General features: G+C 35.0%; 1 protein-coding gene and 1 long non-coding RNA gene across 3 annotated transcripts; one reads left to right on the top strand and one right to left on the bottom strand.

Annotated features, from left to right (window-relative positions):
- Window positions 1-3,145: 3,145 nt before the first annotated feature.
- On the bottom strand, window positions 3,146-7,512 carry LOC147280252 (uncharacterized). Of its 2 annotated transcripts, none has more exons than XR_015123392.1 (2): window positions 6,976-7,512; window positions 3,146-3,639 (listed from the first exon to the last, which is right to left on the bottom strand). It is a non-coding gene; the product is annotated as an uncharacterized LOC147280252 (long non-coding RNA). The 2 variants fall into 2 exon arrangements; XR_015123391.1 differs by having other exon boundaries at window positions 6,986-7,512.
- Window positions 7,513-12,201: 4,689 nt separating this feature from the next.
- Window positions 12,202-17,373, top strand: LOC147280251 (disease resistance protein RPM1-like). The gene is made up of 2 exons (XM_086252591.1): window positions 12,202-15,008; window positions 17,102-17,373. Exon 1 carries the CDS (start codon window positions 12,317-12,319, stop codon window positions 14,936-14,938), a length of 2,622 nt encoding a protein of 873 aa, XP_086108717.1. The 5' UTR covers window positions 12,202-12,316; the 3' UTR covers window positions 14,939-15,008; window positions 17,102-17,373.
- The last annotated feature ends 864 nt before the right edge of the window (window positions 17,374-18,237 follow it).

Raw genomic sequence — 18,237 nt, 5'->3', positions numbered from 1 at the left:
GAAGCCACCGATTTCGGCCGTTTCCGGCGATAATTGGCCGGCGACCCAATTACGAAAAACGACCCTCTAGGTCATGCCACCGCTACCACCACCAGCTCTGCCACCTGTGGCGGCGGGTTGGATGGTTTCTTTTGTTAATCAACCTCCCCAGGACTCCTAGAGACGAATCCCCGGGTCCATATGCATTATGGTACACGGGCTCGGGAAATTTTATTCTCGATGTCGTCATGTTGCCGGATTGGAGATCCGAGAAAAGGCGCCAAAAAGGGCAATTCTGTCTTTTCACAGGTTACACGGTGAGTAAAACTTATCCGGTTATATTGTTGAGTACTGTGGGTGAATTGTCTACTTTATATTATTTGTTATTGTAAGTTAGAAGAGGCTAAGTATAGGATTGGATTATGAGAATGAGTGGATGATGATTTTGAAGCTAAGGGATTAATTGGGAATTTTAGAGATACTCTGAAAATAATTGCTAAATTAGAGAAGAAATGTTTATTGTCGAGGTTAATGATTGATGATTAGGCAATTATTATACAGAATGATCAAATTAATTATTGAGGAAGTATTGGTACGATTTGAGGATTTTTAATTATATCTTTGGTATTATTATGGCTTATACTGATTATAGAGAGATTGAGAAGTGTTGGCTTATTTGATTTGGAAAAACTGAGATTGTTACTCGAGGTATACACTGATTCTTAACGTTGGTTTAAGTGTGTTGTTCGAATTGGAATTGTTGTGGGAAAACAAAAACTTAGACCTTGTTCGATTAAAAGGACATATCGATCATTTTACCTTTTTACTCGAATTCGTATGTTTAACTTCCCAAAGCATTAAAGTAGGCGTGTTTTTATACTAGGTCGATATAGCTTCATCTCTCGGCTGTTTTAGTAGCAAACAAGTGAGAGGTCGTGAGTATGAATCAATTTCGGAAAGGATTCGGCATAGCTCAGAGTAAACGGTGAGTTGGACTTTTATTTTGGAAAAGTTTCCCTTAAATTTATGTTTTAATTTATTTTAGTTATTTTTGAGTTTTGATTGAGAAATAATAATTCATGAGTTAGTTTCTTGGATTCGTGATTTAAGAATCATTTTCCATAAGCTTACTTTAATGTGTTTACATGAATGAAAATAATTTGATTCATGAAGTGTGCATGAGCTTAGAAATCATCTATGAAATAACTGTATTGACATGAGTTAAGGAAATGAGATTTTGAGATTATGGTCACATTGCATGATTTTCATAAGGAAGGTTTATGAAAATGATTTTTGGGTATTATTCTAAGTTGTCTATGATTAAAATTCCTATTTCTTTGGAAAGGATTTTAATCGAGTGGCTTTCACGATTTGAGAATGATTTTACTTAAACGGATTCATTGAAAGAATGATATTTTCAGGTTTTTTTTTTTTTTTTTTTTTATCTAGATGAGTATTTTTGAGATGTGCTTTATTGAGATATCCAAAAGCGGTTTCAAACCGTCATATTAGTACCCCCCTCAGCAGGTATAGATTGCTCTGCACTCGCCTAGAGATGACTTGGCGGTGTATAACCAGCATTTGCTCTGCACTTGCCTAGTCGGCGGTGTATGACTAGCATTATATATTTGCTCTGCACTTGCCTAGTTGGCGGTGTATGACCAGCGGTACATATTTTCTCTGCACTTGCCTAGAGATGACTCGGCAGTGTATGACCAACATTATTAGCTCTGTGTGCACGTATGACCAGTTGTTCACCGGGTACTAGTGTGGCATGAGGTTTCAGTTTGTGGAGCATTTTGAGAAATGAAATTACATCAGTAAATATTTTAAATGACAGTTTCAATATAGCATTGCGTTTTTATTTCAGATATTTTAACAGTTTTACAGCTTGAGAATACTATTTGTTCTTCAAATTTTGAATTACAGTATTGAGATTATTTAAAAATGGATTTGAGAAATGGTTTTAAAACTGGGGGATTTTTAAAGAAAATGAGTTCAGGTAAACGAGCAGTTTTACAAATGGTTTTCAAGGGGAGTTTGTTTTAAAGTTTATTTTTGTCCACTCACAGAAATTATTCTCACGTGTTGTTTTTAACATTTTTCCCCCAGGTATTAGAGATCGCAAAGGTCAGACCACACCACGTCGAGGCATCAGTTTTCCCTACCTTTCTTTCGTCAACATTGTTGGCGCAATGTTATTGTCTCATTTGTTTTTACATGTATTGATGTTGTAAAAATCTATGTGTTTATGCTTTGTTAAAGTTCCGATACTATTTTGGTTCGCAGTGGAGGTTAGCGGACCCGACACTTGGTTGGTGTTAGACTCCACAGGAGCATTCCGGGTTCCAGGGTGATATTTAGGGACGGTCTTGTCAACTCGTCACTCTAACGGGTTGACTTTTTAATATAAACTAGGTTGAAGTGTGTTTAATTATATCATATCTTGTGTGCAATTTAACTCTGGTCCAACTCATATTCTATAAAACAAAGAGCTTAACTCGTTTTAAGAAATCTTGAGATTATAATACTCGAGATAAGAGTATTATTCTCGGGAATTCTTAAGATGGGTGTCGTTGTGGCGATCCCAGATTGGGACGTTACACTAACAATTTCCCAAAAAGAGCCCCAAAAAATCAACTTGATGCTCTCTCCAAATATTTTTATATTTTAAGCACAAAAATTACATTTTTAGATATATCATTGTCTAACTTAGGGATGTACAACTTCTAAGCATTCCATGTGAAACCAAATCTAAAGAAACTATAAGGAATCAAAGGGGTTGCTTATAAAATTTACAAAACCAAGCATATTGTATGAGTAGGCTCTAACTACCCAATATACATGGTATAATGGGTGAAAGAAACTATTTTTTCATTTTAATGACAAATGATAGTTATTAAATATAAGTTAAGCACATAAAGGGAAAATGTTAAATAATGGGTGAAAGAAACTATTTTTCCAGTTTAATGACAAATGATATTTATTAAATATAAGTTAAGCACATAGAGAGAAAATGTTAAATAAATGACTAATGGGTCATCTCATGGTGGTGTTTCCTTCTCAACCTTGATGAGGAGGTTAGAAACCCACCATGGTGAGTTTCATCCCCGTAAATAAAATAAAATAAAGAACTATTAAATTTAAAAAAAAAAAAAAAGCAAGAGAAGAAAGTAACTAAATGACATATATTAAAAAAAACATAATATAAAATGCTACAAAAAGAAAATAAAAGATATAAAAGAAACTAAAAACTCTCCCACTCTTATTTAGTATAGCTACAGTGGCCTAATGGCATAGGAGGAGTGAAGCTTGAACTAGGGTTGGAGGCTGCCTTTAATTGGCAAAGTTACAAGAGATGGGGTAAGTTCTAGGAAATTGCTAGAGAAATACCTAGGAGAGGGTGGACATTGCCACGAGTTGACGTTCTGTTGGCTGATGAAAAGATTAATCAAACAAATGGCTAGTGGCTTGAAGCATGAGGAAGGAGAGATTCTCGTTGTGACTGTTCGACTTCCAGCGGGCTGGGCTGATTATGCTAGTGACTCTTCAACTTCTGGGCTTTCTTCTTTTGGGCCTGCTTCATCTTACTCTATTCTTCTTCTAGTTTTGGGCTTTGGTCTTCCTTTTTCTTCTCTTTGGGCGTTTACTTAGACAAGTCTACAAAATTAACATAAACTAATTAAAATAAAAACTCATAAAATTTCTAATATTAAATCTAGTCTAAATAAAATAAATAAAAACCTAATAAAATCTTGAAAATACAACGAAACCAATAAAACCAAATAATTGACTAGTTAATTAAAATAAGAAATAAAATGCTAAAAAATAAAGACTATAATGTATGATTTTAAGATATAAAATGTATATATATTGAGCTCAACAAATATCCCTAAACCTATATTTTGCTATTACTCGAGCAAAACTAAAACAAAAAGAAATTGATTCCTTCAAATTTTCTAAGAGAAGTTCTTTTATTCAAATGCACAAACTTTGGGACACACAAATTCATCTACCCTGACACTTAAGCATGCTCTCAAAAATATAAATAAGAGATCAAATATTATTCAAAGTGATAAAATCATTCTAAGCATTTTAAACTCAAAACGTAAGTCCACAAAGCCAACAAAATTGAAAATTTCAATGTCTAAGTAAAATACAAATTAAATCACCTTTTGAACAAATCTCACAAGGTAAATCACTCACAAATAAAACACACGGAGATGGGTTGATTATTTTCTCTCAAGTTATATGTGAGAATGAGTAAATATGAACAATTTTCAAGGATAACTCACATATATATATCATGAAGAACAAATTTTAGAGGAAGACAAGATCTCATGAAAGGAAATCAAATACATGAAAATGTTGAATCAAACACTTTAATTCTTACTCATTTTTTCTCCACATTCTAACCAAACTCTTTCTAAGATTAAATAGGGTTTTTATTGGCTTGTAATGTAGGGTAAGGTGAAAAATGTAAGACGTTTCCAAGAAATTAAGTTTATTTGAAACTAAAATGAAACTAGGGCATTTCTTTTTCTCTCATTTTCTCTTCTTTCTTTTTTGATCTTTTCTTTTCTCACCTCTTTTTTTTAAAAATGCATTTATTTGAAGAGAAATAATAATAAGAGAGCTATCTTAATGCCATAATTTTTTTTTTTTTACTTCTCAGAAAATAGAGTGATAACATGTGAACAAAAGAAAAGGCTAAGTAAAGGCTCATAAAGGGTAATAATGATAAAATTTTATTTAATGAAAAGGGATGGCTAGAATGGCTCAAACTTAATCAAAAATGGCCTAAAATCATTTCCTAAGTCAAGTATGACTATGATGCTTCAAGTGCTATGATTCAAAACTCAATGTTATTTTCAAGTAAATTGACCAAATAAAAAAGAATAATGAGATCATTAGCGACAAAATGTGGATCCAAGAAAAATTTAGAGATCAATGTATAATACTCACAAAAAATAGAATGACTCTAAACTCACTAGGGTCAAATCTCCACTATTTTTGCTTAGGTAATACAATTCAAATTTCACTCTTCAATTTCAAAATGAATTTATTGGCTCAAGTGCAAATATATTCTGAGTTGAAGATTTTGAAAATGATTCTACCAAGAAGACAATACGAAATATAATGAGAGAGTCAAATTATTAAGGTAAAATATTATATATTTCCTAAAGCTAAACATTGAATTCAAGAAAATCAATCTCATCAAAGTAAAGCAATCAACACAAAAAACAAATATATTTTTTTTGGACACTAAAAAGCTAAGAAAACACTAAAAATTTTAAGTACATTTTCCAAAAACCTTACCCCCAAACCTAAATCAAACATTGTCCTCAATGTTTCAAAATAAAAAACATGACAATGACAATAATTAAGGTGAAAGAGAAGGATGAAAAACTACCTCAAAGATGAATCCCTCATTTGTAAGAAATTATCAACAATGAAACACAACAAATATGATACTATAATTTCAAAAGAAAATGAACATAATGCATGACAAGACAAAAATTCTAAGAAATTAAAGACACAACTAAAAAGAAAAAAAAAAACAAAACTTAACACTACAAAAAGAAAAACACAAACTCAACCCGATCATGTACAAACTATAATAAACACTCATGAATTTCATTTTTTTTCTCAAAGAAACCTCATAGAAATGTTGAGTGTTTGGAGACTCTACTTTGGACATCAAAGATTTTTATTTATCACTCGGTCCTCAATCATGTAAAACTCAAAATTATCCTCAACGTCATGTGGTTTCTCCTTGATGTTAAAAACATGAGGACTTTGAGTCATATTTTCAAAAGAGATTACCAATCCATTTCCACAAGTGATTAAATCATGTAAAACCATGGAATTTTCCTCTAAGGGAAGCTTATGCCTAGTTACCAAAGAAGAACTCTCATGCTCACATTATCTAAATAAGGAACAAGAAGCACATGTAAGGCATCATAAGAGGCTAAAGACATACAATTAAGGATATTAGACAATGGGTCCAAGTCCAACTTAGGTGACTCTATGGTAGATGGAAGGGGAAGAAAAAGTGGAATCACGTCTACCTTAGGTTCCCAAGTAGTGATATCAATGATAGGTGTGGAGTCCAAAAATTTATTAACGTCATCTCTGGATTGGTCAACATCAAATTCACAACCAAAGTGCGCTAAACATTGTCCAAGTGGGTCCTCAACACTAGCCCTAGGAGTAGAGTGTACCACTACACTATCGGTCATAATTTCCTCATAAATTCTATCATCACCCTCTTGTGGTTGGTGACTAGTGTCAAGATCCATGGTTTGAACATCATTATCAAAATAGATATAACTTGAAGGCTCGCTATTCCAAAAATGTCCTACAAAGTTGGGCTCAAGTTGTTTCTCACCCGCTCCAATGATATTTGTTAAATGGCCTATTTTTTGTTCTAATTTGGCAATGGCCTCAACATGTTGTTGGGAAACATTTTTGACTTCATGAATGGCTTGACCGATTAACTCAATGAACTCTTAGAATGTATCATCTAAAGATGATTGTTGTTGCGGTGGTGCAACAAATGGTGGGGTATGATCAAAGACACTAGGATATGACTCACTAGGATGGTGGAATGGATAATTTTGCATTTGGTCATCTCCTAGGCTCATTTGAGATTGGTTTTGCCACCAAGAGAAATTTGGGTCATTTTGCCAACAATCGAGATCGGGTGATTGAGAAAATCCAAATAAATATACATGGAAGTACAAGTTTGGGCTAGATGCATTGGACTACCACACAAAAAACAAAGCTCATAATGGACTTGGTTGACATTATTCAAATTGGGGCTCAAAGCAATGGCATCTATGGTCCTATCTAGCATATCAGTTTTATCCTCAAGGCTAGATTCTAGAGAAAAATCACTTTGAAGCCAATCCATTTTTTTTTAAGTTAACCTAAGGAAGAAATAAACAAATACAAGCATAGCTAATTATAAATAAGGAAGTAAATTGCACAAACCAATAAATACCAATCAAGAATAACTAAATGAAGATAGTTTAGAGTGTGCCACTAGTGTGTTGACATGGGCCAAACACACTAGGAGATTGGAAACCACATCTTTATGAGCTAGCAATCTTCTCTTGATGATCCATAAATTTTGCAATCTCCTCCCAAAAAGAAAACATAAAAAAGACAAAACACTAAAATAAATAGAACAAATTGCGAAAAAATGAACAACCTAAACAATTTATAAAATGACAATGCTACTAATAAATAAAGAAAAGAAAATACTTTTTTTTAAGATGACAAAATAAACAAAACAACTAGATAAAAGAAAAGATGATGCTAGCTACTAAATATAGGAGCTACAACTAACAAGCAACTATAAATAATGCTAAAGAAAAACAAAAAAAAAAAAATTCTAATTATCACAAGAAAAAACTAAATATAGTAAATACTAAAAGAAAAGGCAAACTAAAAATGAAAAACTCTAACATAAAATGTTTTTTTTCCTTTCTTTTCTTGGCACCTACAAGAGAAGATGTAAGAAAGTGCAAAGAAAATGTTTTTTTTTTTTTTTTTTTACACCTACAAGAGAAGAGGTGGGAAAAGTGAAAAGAAATTAAAAAAAACAAAATTGGATTTTTTTTTTTGGGTCACCTATAAAAGAGGGGGAAAAAGAGAGAAAATTTTTTTTTGAAATTTGGTTTTTTCTCGAAAAACAAACTTATATGAAAAATTAGTGGAGATTTAAACTAACAAAAAACCTAATCTAGTGCATCAAAACACTCTTCGGCAACGGTGCAAAATACTTGTTGATAAATTTTATTTGTTTATTTTCTCGCAAGTATATGAGCCTTGTAGTAAGGGTTGTATATTAACGAGGTCGAACCCAAGGTAGTGCTTTAAAAGAAACACACTTAGTTTAAACTTTATATTAATTTAGACCTAACCTAGTTTAGAATATTTGTGAGTTGATTTTTGAGGTAACTAAAACCAAAAAAAAAACAAATGCAAGAAATCAAAGTGAAAAAATAAATACAAGAGAGAAGCTGTAGTAGGAATTTAGACAATGGTAGAAACCAAGGTTTTGGATTCTACACCACTATGTGACAACCTAGAGCATTTATCTAACAATTTCCCAAAGAGAACACCAAAAAATCAACTTGATGCTCTCTTCAAATATTTTTATATTTTAAGCACAAAAATTACATCTTTAGGTGTATCATTGTCTAGTTTAGGGATGTACAATTTCTAAGCATTCCATGTGAAACCAAATCTAAGGAAACTACAAGGAATCAAAGAGGTTGCTTATTAAAATTACAAAACTATAAGCATATTGTAGGAGTAAACTCTAACTACCCAATATACATGGAATAATGGGTGAAAGAAACTATTTTTCCAGTTTAATGACAAATGATATTTATTTAATATAAGTTTAGCACATAGAGGGACAATGTTAAATAAATGACTAATGCGTCATCTTATGGTAGTGTTTCCTTCTCAACCTTGATGAGAAGGTTAGAAACTCACCATGGTGAGTTGCATCTCTATGAAATAAAATAAAATAAAATAAAGAACTATTAAATTAAAAAGAGCAAGAGAAAAAAATAACTAAATGACATTATATTAAATAAAACATAATATAAAGTGCTACAAAAAGAAAATAAAAGACATAAAAGAAATTAAAAACTCTCAGCTCTCTCACTCTTATTTACTGTAGCTACAGTGGCCTAAAGGCCTCTATGGAGGCGTGAAGCTTGAAGTATGGCCGGAGGCTGCCTTTAATAGGCAAAGTTACAAGAAAGGTGGGGAAAGTTCTAGGAAATTGCTAGAGAAATATCTAGGAGAGGATGGACATTGCCATGTGTCGATGTTCTGTTGGCTTATGAAAAGATTAATCAAACAAATGGCTGGTGGCTTGAAGCATGCAGAAGGAGAGATTCTCGTTGTAACTGTTCGACTTCGAGCGGGTTGGGATGATTTTGCGAGTGACTCTTCAACTTCTGGGCTTTCTTCTTTTGGGCCTGCTTCTTCTTACTCTATTCTTCTTCTTGTTTTGGGCTTTGGGCTCCATTTTTCTTTTCTTTAGGCTTTTTCTTAGACAACTCTACAAAATTAACATAAACTAATTAAAATAAAAACTCATTAAATTCCTAATATTAAATCTAGTCCAAATAAAAACTTAATAAAATCTAGAAAATAAAACAAAAACGAATAAAACCAAATAATTGACTAGTTAATTAAAATGAAAAATAAAAATACTAAAATTGTTAAAAGATAAAGACTATAATGTATGATTTTAAGGATATAAAATGTATACAAATTGAGCTCAACAAGTTTCACGCTTTAAGAAGCGAGTTTATATCTCTCAACGCAGATATGTATTGGATGTTTTACATGATGCGGGTCTTACTAGTGCACGGCCATATGAATTTCCCATGGAGCAAAACTTGAAGCTCACATCTTTTGATGGGGAGTTGTTGAAAGATCATGCACATTATAGGAGGCTAATTGGAAGGTTAATTTATCTTACTGTGACTAGACCATATATTGTCTATTCAGTTCAGATTCTCAGTCAATTTATGAACCAACCAAGAAAGCCTCACTTAGAAGCTTCCATGAGAGTATTAGAGTTTATCAAGGGAACTCCAGGTACAAGACTCTTTTTTCCTTCAAATAACAATTTGTCTTTAAAGGCCTATTGTGATTTAAATTGGGCTAGTTGTCCAATGACAAGGAGATCAGCATCTGGATATTGTGTTTTCCTTAGCAATTCACTAATTTCTTGGAATTCAAAGAAGCAAAATAGTGTGGCTTGTTCATTGACAGAAGCTGAGTATCGTGTCATAGCGGTAACATGCCTAGAACTCACTTGGTTAAGATATATTTTACAAGATTTCGAATTGAGCTTGCTAAACCTACATCTTTATATTGTGACAACCAGGCAGCTCTACATATTACAGCCAATTCCGTTTTTCATGAAAGAACCAAGTATATAGAGATTGATTGCCATATTGTCCGAGAACAATTAATTGCAAGCTGGGTTGATATATATCGACTGCCTATGTTCCTTCTGCCTTTCAAACCTGTAGATATTTTTACCAAGGCTTGGGAAAAGAAAGCTTCAAATCTTTAGTATCCAAGTTGGGATTTCATGATATTTTCACCAACTTGAGAGGTAGTGTTGAGAATCAAGAACGATTTAATTTAGGCAATCAACATTCATTTGTACAGTTGCCTTATTTGTTGTAATTTTCGAAATTGTAGGATCTACCATATTTTTAGGTTCTGTAGCTTTCTTTCTTTTTTCTCCAAGCTGTATAGCTTATATATCTGTACACATTTTCTCTATCAATGATATAGCAGATACCACTTTTACAGTAACTAGGCTCAACAGTACTGAAAGTGCTTAAAAAAAAAAAAAGTATGGAACCCTTGTTTTCATGTGTGAACTGTTGACCTTTGGATTTAGTGCTGCAATGCCGAACTCTGAATTTGTATATACTAAAAGTCTAAATCCAACAGCTTGTTTGCGTATGTCACTATCACTACCAAAGGCTAAAAGGTTTATCACATGTTCACATGTCACTAATTATCAACTGGGGCACTTCTATTCATACCCAAAGTACGGAACCCTTGTTTTCACGTGTGAACTGTTGACCTTTGGATTTAGTGCTGCAATGCCGAACTCTGAATTTGTATACTAAAAGTCTATATCCAACAGCTTGTTTGCGTATGTCACTATCACTACCGCAGGCTAAAAGGTTTATCACATGTTCACATGTCACTAATTATCAACTGGGGCACTCCTATTCATACCCTCCTCTTGTTTTTACTTTTTACAGTTGTTTTCAACAACTCTGAACACTTGCTTTCAACTAGCTTAGGGCTTCTGCTATGCTACGGGAAAGTGTGATTCACACCACAATATTATAGGCCGAAAAATGTGACTAAAAAAAGAGTGTAATCCATAATATAACCCGTATAGGGGTCTCGGTGAGACTCAAAATAAAGTGAGACCCAAAATCACTTTAAGCCCACCCACATGAACACAGTAGAGGTGAGAGAGTGTCAATCGGCCTGATGTGATGGGCCCTGCATGTCGGCTCGGGGGAAGGATCAGCGAGCCATCTTGCGTGATTGCGTGAACATCACCAACGATCCAGATGAATTAACTGGTGGTGATGTGCGGTCAGCATTAAAGGACCGTTGGGCTTCTTTTTTTTTAGGCCCAGTTTGAATTCAAGAGCTTAGATTTACGGACCGTTGAAAATCAACAGTCCGGATCACACCACCTTTATTTTTTTAAACAAATAATTAATAATTAATAAATCAGTAAAAAATCCAAAAAAAGGCCGAAAACATTTTAGAAAATTTTAAAAAATTCTTCGTGCCCTCCAACGACTATATTTTCAAATGGGTCTATATATACCATACAACACCCATAATTTTTCATCACAAACATAACCTTTCTTTACCAAATTTGCACAAAAAAATATTTTCTTTGTACTCGTTCTATTATTTAGTTGTTTTAGTGTGGTTTTCTTTAAATATTTGTCGTCATCGTTTCAAATATATTAAATATTGACCTTATTTTAAAAATCTCATTAAAATAAAATTAATAATCTAATTTTTATAATTATTTGAGTTTTAAATTATAAATTAAACATCACTTAATTAATATTAGTCATATTTTAAATAAACATAAAATACTGAGACCCAAAATAAATCTCAACCTCATTAAAGAAATAAATGAGTCTCAGCACTATTTTGGGTCACACATAATAGGTCTCACCAAAATGGGTTTTGGGTTACTTGCTTGTCCAGCAAAAACACTAGCTTACTTGCTTTTCTTAGCACACCTGAGATTTAATTAATAATTTTAGAACTACAGATTTTTAAGAAATTTTTTTGGGTGATTTTGGAAAGAAACAGCCACGTGGCATAATATTAGGGCCTGCGGGTGCGGGTGGAATGAGAGTGTCCACCACTATGGAAGAAAACTTATCCTGAAATGGTGGCTAAGGAATCTACATTGCACTTGATTTTTTCCCACTTTGGTAAGTGCTAACTGCTAAATAATGACCACTTAGTATCACCAAAAAAAATTAAATAAAGAGCACTTGGTAATAAAAGAATAAAAAAATTAAATAATGACCGGCCACAAAAAATTAAATAAAGTAAGACCAATAATGATTGCCGGCTTGCCGCCCTGGCCCTGTCGCTTCTATACTTAACTTTTATTGATTGATCAATTCATCTTCCTTATCTCTATATAGGAAAAGGATCACTTGCTGCAAAGTTATCAAAATCCTAATAAGCCACTGTGAAAGATTTGAGAGAGGAGAGGAGAGAAATGGCTGAGATTGCTGTGAACGTTGTTGTTGTTGACAAGTTGGTTCCATTGCTTGCCCAAGAATCCAAATTGTTGAAAGGTGTCCGCAAAGAAGTGGACAGCATCAAAGGTGAATTGGAGAGCATTCGATCATTTCTAAGGGATGCAGATGTTAAGGCAGAGACGGATGGAAGTATCAAGGCGTGGGTGAAACAAGTGCGAGAAGTAGCTCATCGCACAGAGGATGTCATCGACGAATATGTACGTCATCGGTCAAAACAGGCTTGTCAGTCATGTGGACTCCTCATCAATTTCGTCCATCAAGTTGCGTGCTTCACTAAGAAATTGATGACATGGAGCCACCGTGAGATGTCCGATGAATTTCAAGATATCAAAAGAACATTGTGCGAGATCACGGCAAGACGGGGCAGATATAACTTCAATTCCTCATCAGAGCAAGGCTCAAGCTCCAACAATGGTGTTCCATGGCATTACCCTGGATTGGCGTCCCTTTTCATTGGGGAAACTGAAATTGTTGGTTTTGAAGAGCCTATGCGCCAACTGAACAAAGGGCTGTTAGAGGGAGAATCAAAACGGACAACAATTTCTTTATACGGCATGGGTGGACTTGGCAAGACCACTCTTACCCAAATCGTTTTCAACAACCAAAAAGTGAAAGGAAAGTTTGATTGCCATGCTTGGATCACTGTCTCTCAATCATACAATATGGTTGAGCTCTTAAGGACCATGATGAAGCAGTTCAACGAGGAGGAGGAGCTCTTGAGGACCATCGATGCAATGGATCAGACACGGCTTATTCAAGAACTGAGGGAGTTTCTGCTACAAAAGAGGTACTTGGTTGTATTTGATGATGTGTGGGACATAGATTTTTGGGGATCTATGGAACATGCTTTACCCAAAAATGAAAAAAGTAGTCGGATAGTCATCACAACGCGTAAGAGTGATGTTGCTTCTTCTACTCATGTCATTGAACTCCAACCTCTGTCTCAAGAAGAGGCCTGGGAGCTTTTTTGCAAGAAGGCGTTCAAGTTTAATTTACATGGCCGTTGCCCCCAAGAGTTGAAGGAGTTGTCTCTTGACATTGTAAGAAAATGTCAAGGACTGCCTCTTGCGATCGTCTTAATTGGTGGTGTTTTGTCACGAAGAGACAAGGTTGTGTCCCAATGGCGAATGTTTCATGACAGTCTCCGATCTGAGCTAGAAAATAATCCCCAACTCGCAAGTATCACAAAAATCCTATCCCTTTGTTATTATGATTTGCCTTGCTACCTCAAATCTTGTTTCTTGTACTTTGGGATCTATCCGGAGGATTATTCTGTTAGACGTGGACGATTGATTCGTCTATGGGTAGCCGAAGGGTTTTTAAAAGAAGCCGATGGCAAGACAGTGGAAGAGGTAGCCGAAGACTACTTGAATGAGCTCATTCATAGAAGTTTGGTTAAAGTATCGGAGGTGTTTTTCGATGGACGAGCTCGGAGCTGTCAAATCCATGATTTGGTGCGCGACTTCATTCTTCAGAAGCATAACGAGTTGAACTTCTGCCAAGTTTTGTCAGAACAAGAGGACCTAAGTTTTGGTTTTGGTGGGTGGTCAATCCGGCGCCTGTCAATCTGTAATAGTAAAGTTAACGTCCCAAGGTTCACTAATCTCCCAAAACTTCGTTCAGTTTGCATGTTTGGGGAAAATGAATTGCCAAAGCGTTTTCCAAATACAGTCATTACAACTTCCAAGCTTTTGAAAATATTAGACTTTGAAGATGCTCCAATAACAAGTGTTCCTGACGAAGTTGGAAATTTGTTCCATTTGACGTATTTGAGTGTGCGAGATACAAAAGTATCAACGCTTCCCAAGTCCATAGGTAAGCTACAAAAGCTACAGACTTTGGAACTGAGAGGTCCTAATATGAGTCTGTTACCAGTTGAGATTCTCGGGCTCCCTAAGCTGCGACATCTTCTTGTTGGATCTACTAGACGAGGAGTTAAGATTCCAGATGGGATTGGATCTTTAGAAGCCTTGCAGTATTTATGCTATGTGGATGCAAATCATGGTGATGGCTTGGTTAGAGACTTAAGAAAGTTGAAACAGTTGAGGAAGTTGGGGATTTTAAATTTGAAGAAAGAAAATGGGGAGGCTCTGTGCACTGCAATTGAGAACATGAGGCACCTTCGTTCATTGTTTGTTTGTACAATAAACGAGTTTGAGGAAGTTCTTGATTTGCAATCTATATCTTCTCCCCCTCCACTACTTCAACGTCTCTACTTGAAGGGGCGCTTAGAGAAGTTGCCGGATTGGATTTCTAAACTCCATAATCTAACAAAAATACGTTTTGTTATGGCAAAGTTAACGGATGACCCGCTTAATGTTCTTCAAGCATTGCTTAATTTATTGGAACTCTGGCTCGAGGATGCATATGATGGTGAGCAACTTCATTTTGAGGCAACTGGATTTCAGAAACTTAAGATTTTAAGACTCCACGAATTTGATAGAGTGACTAGATTGAAGTGGGTGATGATAGACGAAGGGGCACTGCCTCTTCTTCAGGAGTTAAAGATTCACCATCATATACAATTGAAAGAGGGGTGTCCAGGAATGCTACAGCAGAGAAATGTCAGAATTTGGTGAACAATAAAGGAACAGGAAATCAAACCTACAATCTTCTTTCATTTGAATATGAAGTCGAAGCATCTACAAGGTAAATTTCATGGAAATTTACAAGCTTATCAGTTTCCAACTTTTTATTCTTACCTCTCCTTTCACTCGATATGTTGATGATTTTGAAAATGATGAAGGTAGAGATGATGAAGCCTTAACAGTTAATTGCACTCTTCAAACTCACAATCATTTTAAGTATTTGTCTTATATTCCTTTCTTTCCTTATATATTTACATGTATTTGTATGTACATGTTAGTTTCGTTTTCATGTATTTCCTCTGTATTTACTCTGCCAGACTACTGGCAGAGTATTTGGGTTCTAGTCCTCTTCATTGATTTGCTGACCAATGAATGCCTTTTATTTATGTGCCAAAGAAAATTAGGGCTCAAGTTAGTTAGTGACTTTTTTTTGTTCAGGCGTACTCAAGAATAGTCACACGTATATGTTATATGGAAAATTAGAGTTTAGTCATTCTAACATTTCATATTTCAAAAAAAACCTTATGACTTTGTTTTTTTTTTTTTTTTTTTCCAAATAAAGTCATTATCTTTTCTAAATAAAGCCCTTTGACCATTGTCTTGTCAAAGAAATATGTCATTATTTTTTTATTTTTTGAGGGTATAGGGTACGGGTTCACCTTATATATTCCTAGGGTATAAAATGAGATTTGCGAAGGTTGCATATTAGGTTTTAACTCTAAGAGCCCAAAATCTCAGAGTTAAAACCTAATATAAAGCCAACAAACCAGAGCTTGGGAAGAAGTAAAAATGTATTGACGAACACTCGAAAATGACTGTCAAGGGCTCAGCACCTAGTATGTGTGGAAAAATTAAAACTAATGGACCAATATTTTGTAATATGGAATGATAACAATATTATTAGATTTTAGTTAAAATTTTAAAAGTAATAAAGTTTTATTTAGTAAATTATTAAATTAAAGGACCTAAATAGAAGTTTCCATATGTTCTATAGGCGATAAAAGCCTATGATGTGGTTTTAGTTGGTTAGAACTGTAAAATCTGTCTCGTTAGTCTCTTGGGTTGAGGCAATTTTGGAAACTTAATGTGGAACAGTTTGTGACGGTTTTTTGAATATACATGAAAATGGTTTTTGTAATGCCTTGGAAATAGAAAATGGTTTTGGGATTATGGTATCACTGGTTTTGAGATATAGATGGTTATTACTGGATTTTTTAAATTATTTGAGGTGTACTTATTTGATAAATAAAGGTTTAATTTTAGTTGATTGATTATGAATCCCTATTTTGTAGGGGTGGGCACGGGACCCCGGGGGGGGGGGGGGGGGGGACATAACTAACCTCATCCCGTTCCCATCTCATGCTTTGGGTTCGAGATCGGTACGGGATGAGGTGGGTGTTTTGGAGCTCTGGTACCGTCTCGTCCTGGACCAAACTAGTTCGGTATCGGTTCGGTACCAACCCGGTCCCAAACGAAAAGAAGAAGAAAAAGAGGTGGTTGGGTGGCCTTGGGTCGCTAAGAAAGTGGCCGGACGGTGAGGTGGGTGATCGATTGGGCTGGGTTGCGCGCGAGCTGGAGGTGACTGGGTGGCGGCCTGGCTGGGTGGCTGGTGCTGGTCGCGAGAGAGAGAGATGGAGGAAGTGAGAAGGAAAAGAGAAGGAAGAAAAAGGAGGAGAGAAGGAGGAGATAAAGAAGAAAAAGGAAGAGAGAAGGAAACAAAGTGAGGGCTGGGGACTTGGTTGTCGTGGGTTAGAGAGAGAGAGAGAGAGAGAGAGAGAGAGAGAGAGAAAGAGAGAGAGTTTTAATATTTTAAACAATAAATAAATGGTTGGAGAGAGAGAGAGAGAAAGTTTTAAAATTCAAAATAATAAATAAAATATAATTCGGGACAGTACGGGACAAGATGGTTTTCAAACATCAGAATCGTTCCCATTCCATTTAGGAACGGGACGGAACGAGATGAGAGAACAAAATTTCGGGATGTGACTGATTGAGACAGGACGGGACAGTTTCGGTATTTCTGGTATTAATGCCCACCCTTACTATTTTGCTGCATCCTAAAATTATTATTTTGTCATGTGCATTTAAACCCATAATGAGATTTGAATATTTTCCCACTGAGCATGCAGAAGCTCACCCCCATTACTTTTACAGGTACTCAGATTGCCAATAGTACGTCGAGACTACATTATGTTGATTTTGGTGCTTGGATGTTGAGGCATGCATGGTTGATGTTATTATTATTATTTTTTGGATATAGTAGCTGTGGCATGTATAATGTATTGTTGGGAGATATAGATTTTATTCTTTATGTGTGTTGTATGGAATATTATTTTCTTTGGCATGTATTTATTCTGGGAGCCATGGGTGGCGGTTGGTGTATTTAATTTGGTGATCTATTTGACTTGTTTATTTATTTTGGAGCACGTTGCACGTTGTTATTATAGATTTAGTTGTATGGCCATGGTTCATAGACGCAGGTTATGGATGAATGAAAAGTAGAGATGGATCATTTAACAAATGTTTGAATGACGGAATGGCCACATCAACATTTTTTATGGTTTGAATGATAGAATTGACGGAAAAAAGTAAAATGGGACATGAAGAATAGTTGTAGGTGGTAAAGTGAGACAAATAAACATCTAGGTGGTAAAATGTGAATCAACTCAAACTTTGGGTGGTAAAAATACAATTAAGTCTTAATTTTAATGAGAATTTATATTATTGACAGAAATTAAACTGGTTATACAGGTTGGACTCTATAGAGACCAAGTTATGGTTGCTATATACTACCTTTCTTACTATCCCTTTTTCCTTAATCATGCCTTGGGAAACCGGGGCGTGACACCGCTACGATTCTTATTTCAACAACTTGGGTCATGTGGCTAGCCCTTTTGTATTATGATTATGAGTTGGAAATCTTTCAAGTTAGAGGCTATTAGGAAAAACTTAGGTTGTTGCTACATTGAATCACAAATTTTTTTTCCTATATATTAATGTTTATGCTTGGATGCTGTTACCCCTAAAATTCACAGTAAGAACCACCAAGAATTCCAGTAAGAACACTGCAGTCCTTTGAACAATTACGGACGTGCCACTGCCTTTGGCTGAGAGTCGTTTGCATAAATAATTAAGTTTGTGTGATTTGCACCGAATCTAACTCTCCTCTCAAACAATTGAACAGCAAGTAAAGGAACATGAAACTTGCCTAGGCTCACTTTGCCTTGATCTTCAAGGACTTTAATTACTCGTCTGGTGTGATTGTGACTGTTTGTTCGAGTTCGAAAGTG

The sequence above is a fragment of the Dryas octopetala genome, chromosome 7, assembly GCF_963921425.1.
Source record: "Dryas octopetala chromosome 7, drDryOcto1.1, whole genome shotgun sequence".
NCBI classification, from domain to species: Eukaryota; Viridiplantae; Streptophyta; class Magnoliopsida; order Rosales; family Rosaceae; genus Dryas; species Dryas octopetala.
This window is presented reverse-complemented; position numbering and strand designations above follow the sequence as displayed.

Excerpts from the sequence above, each read along its gene's own strand:
- LOC147280251 (XM_086252591.1), top strand. The coding sequence starts at position 12,317 with ATGGCTGAGATTGCTGTGAACGTTGTTGTTGTTGACAAGTTGGTTCCA.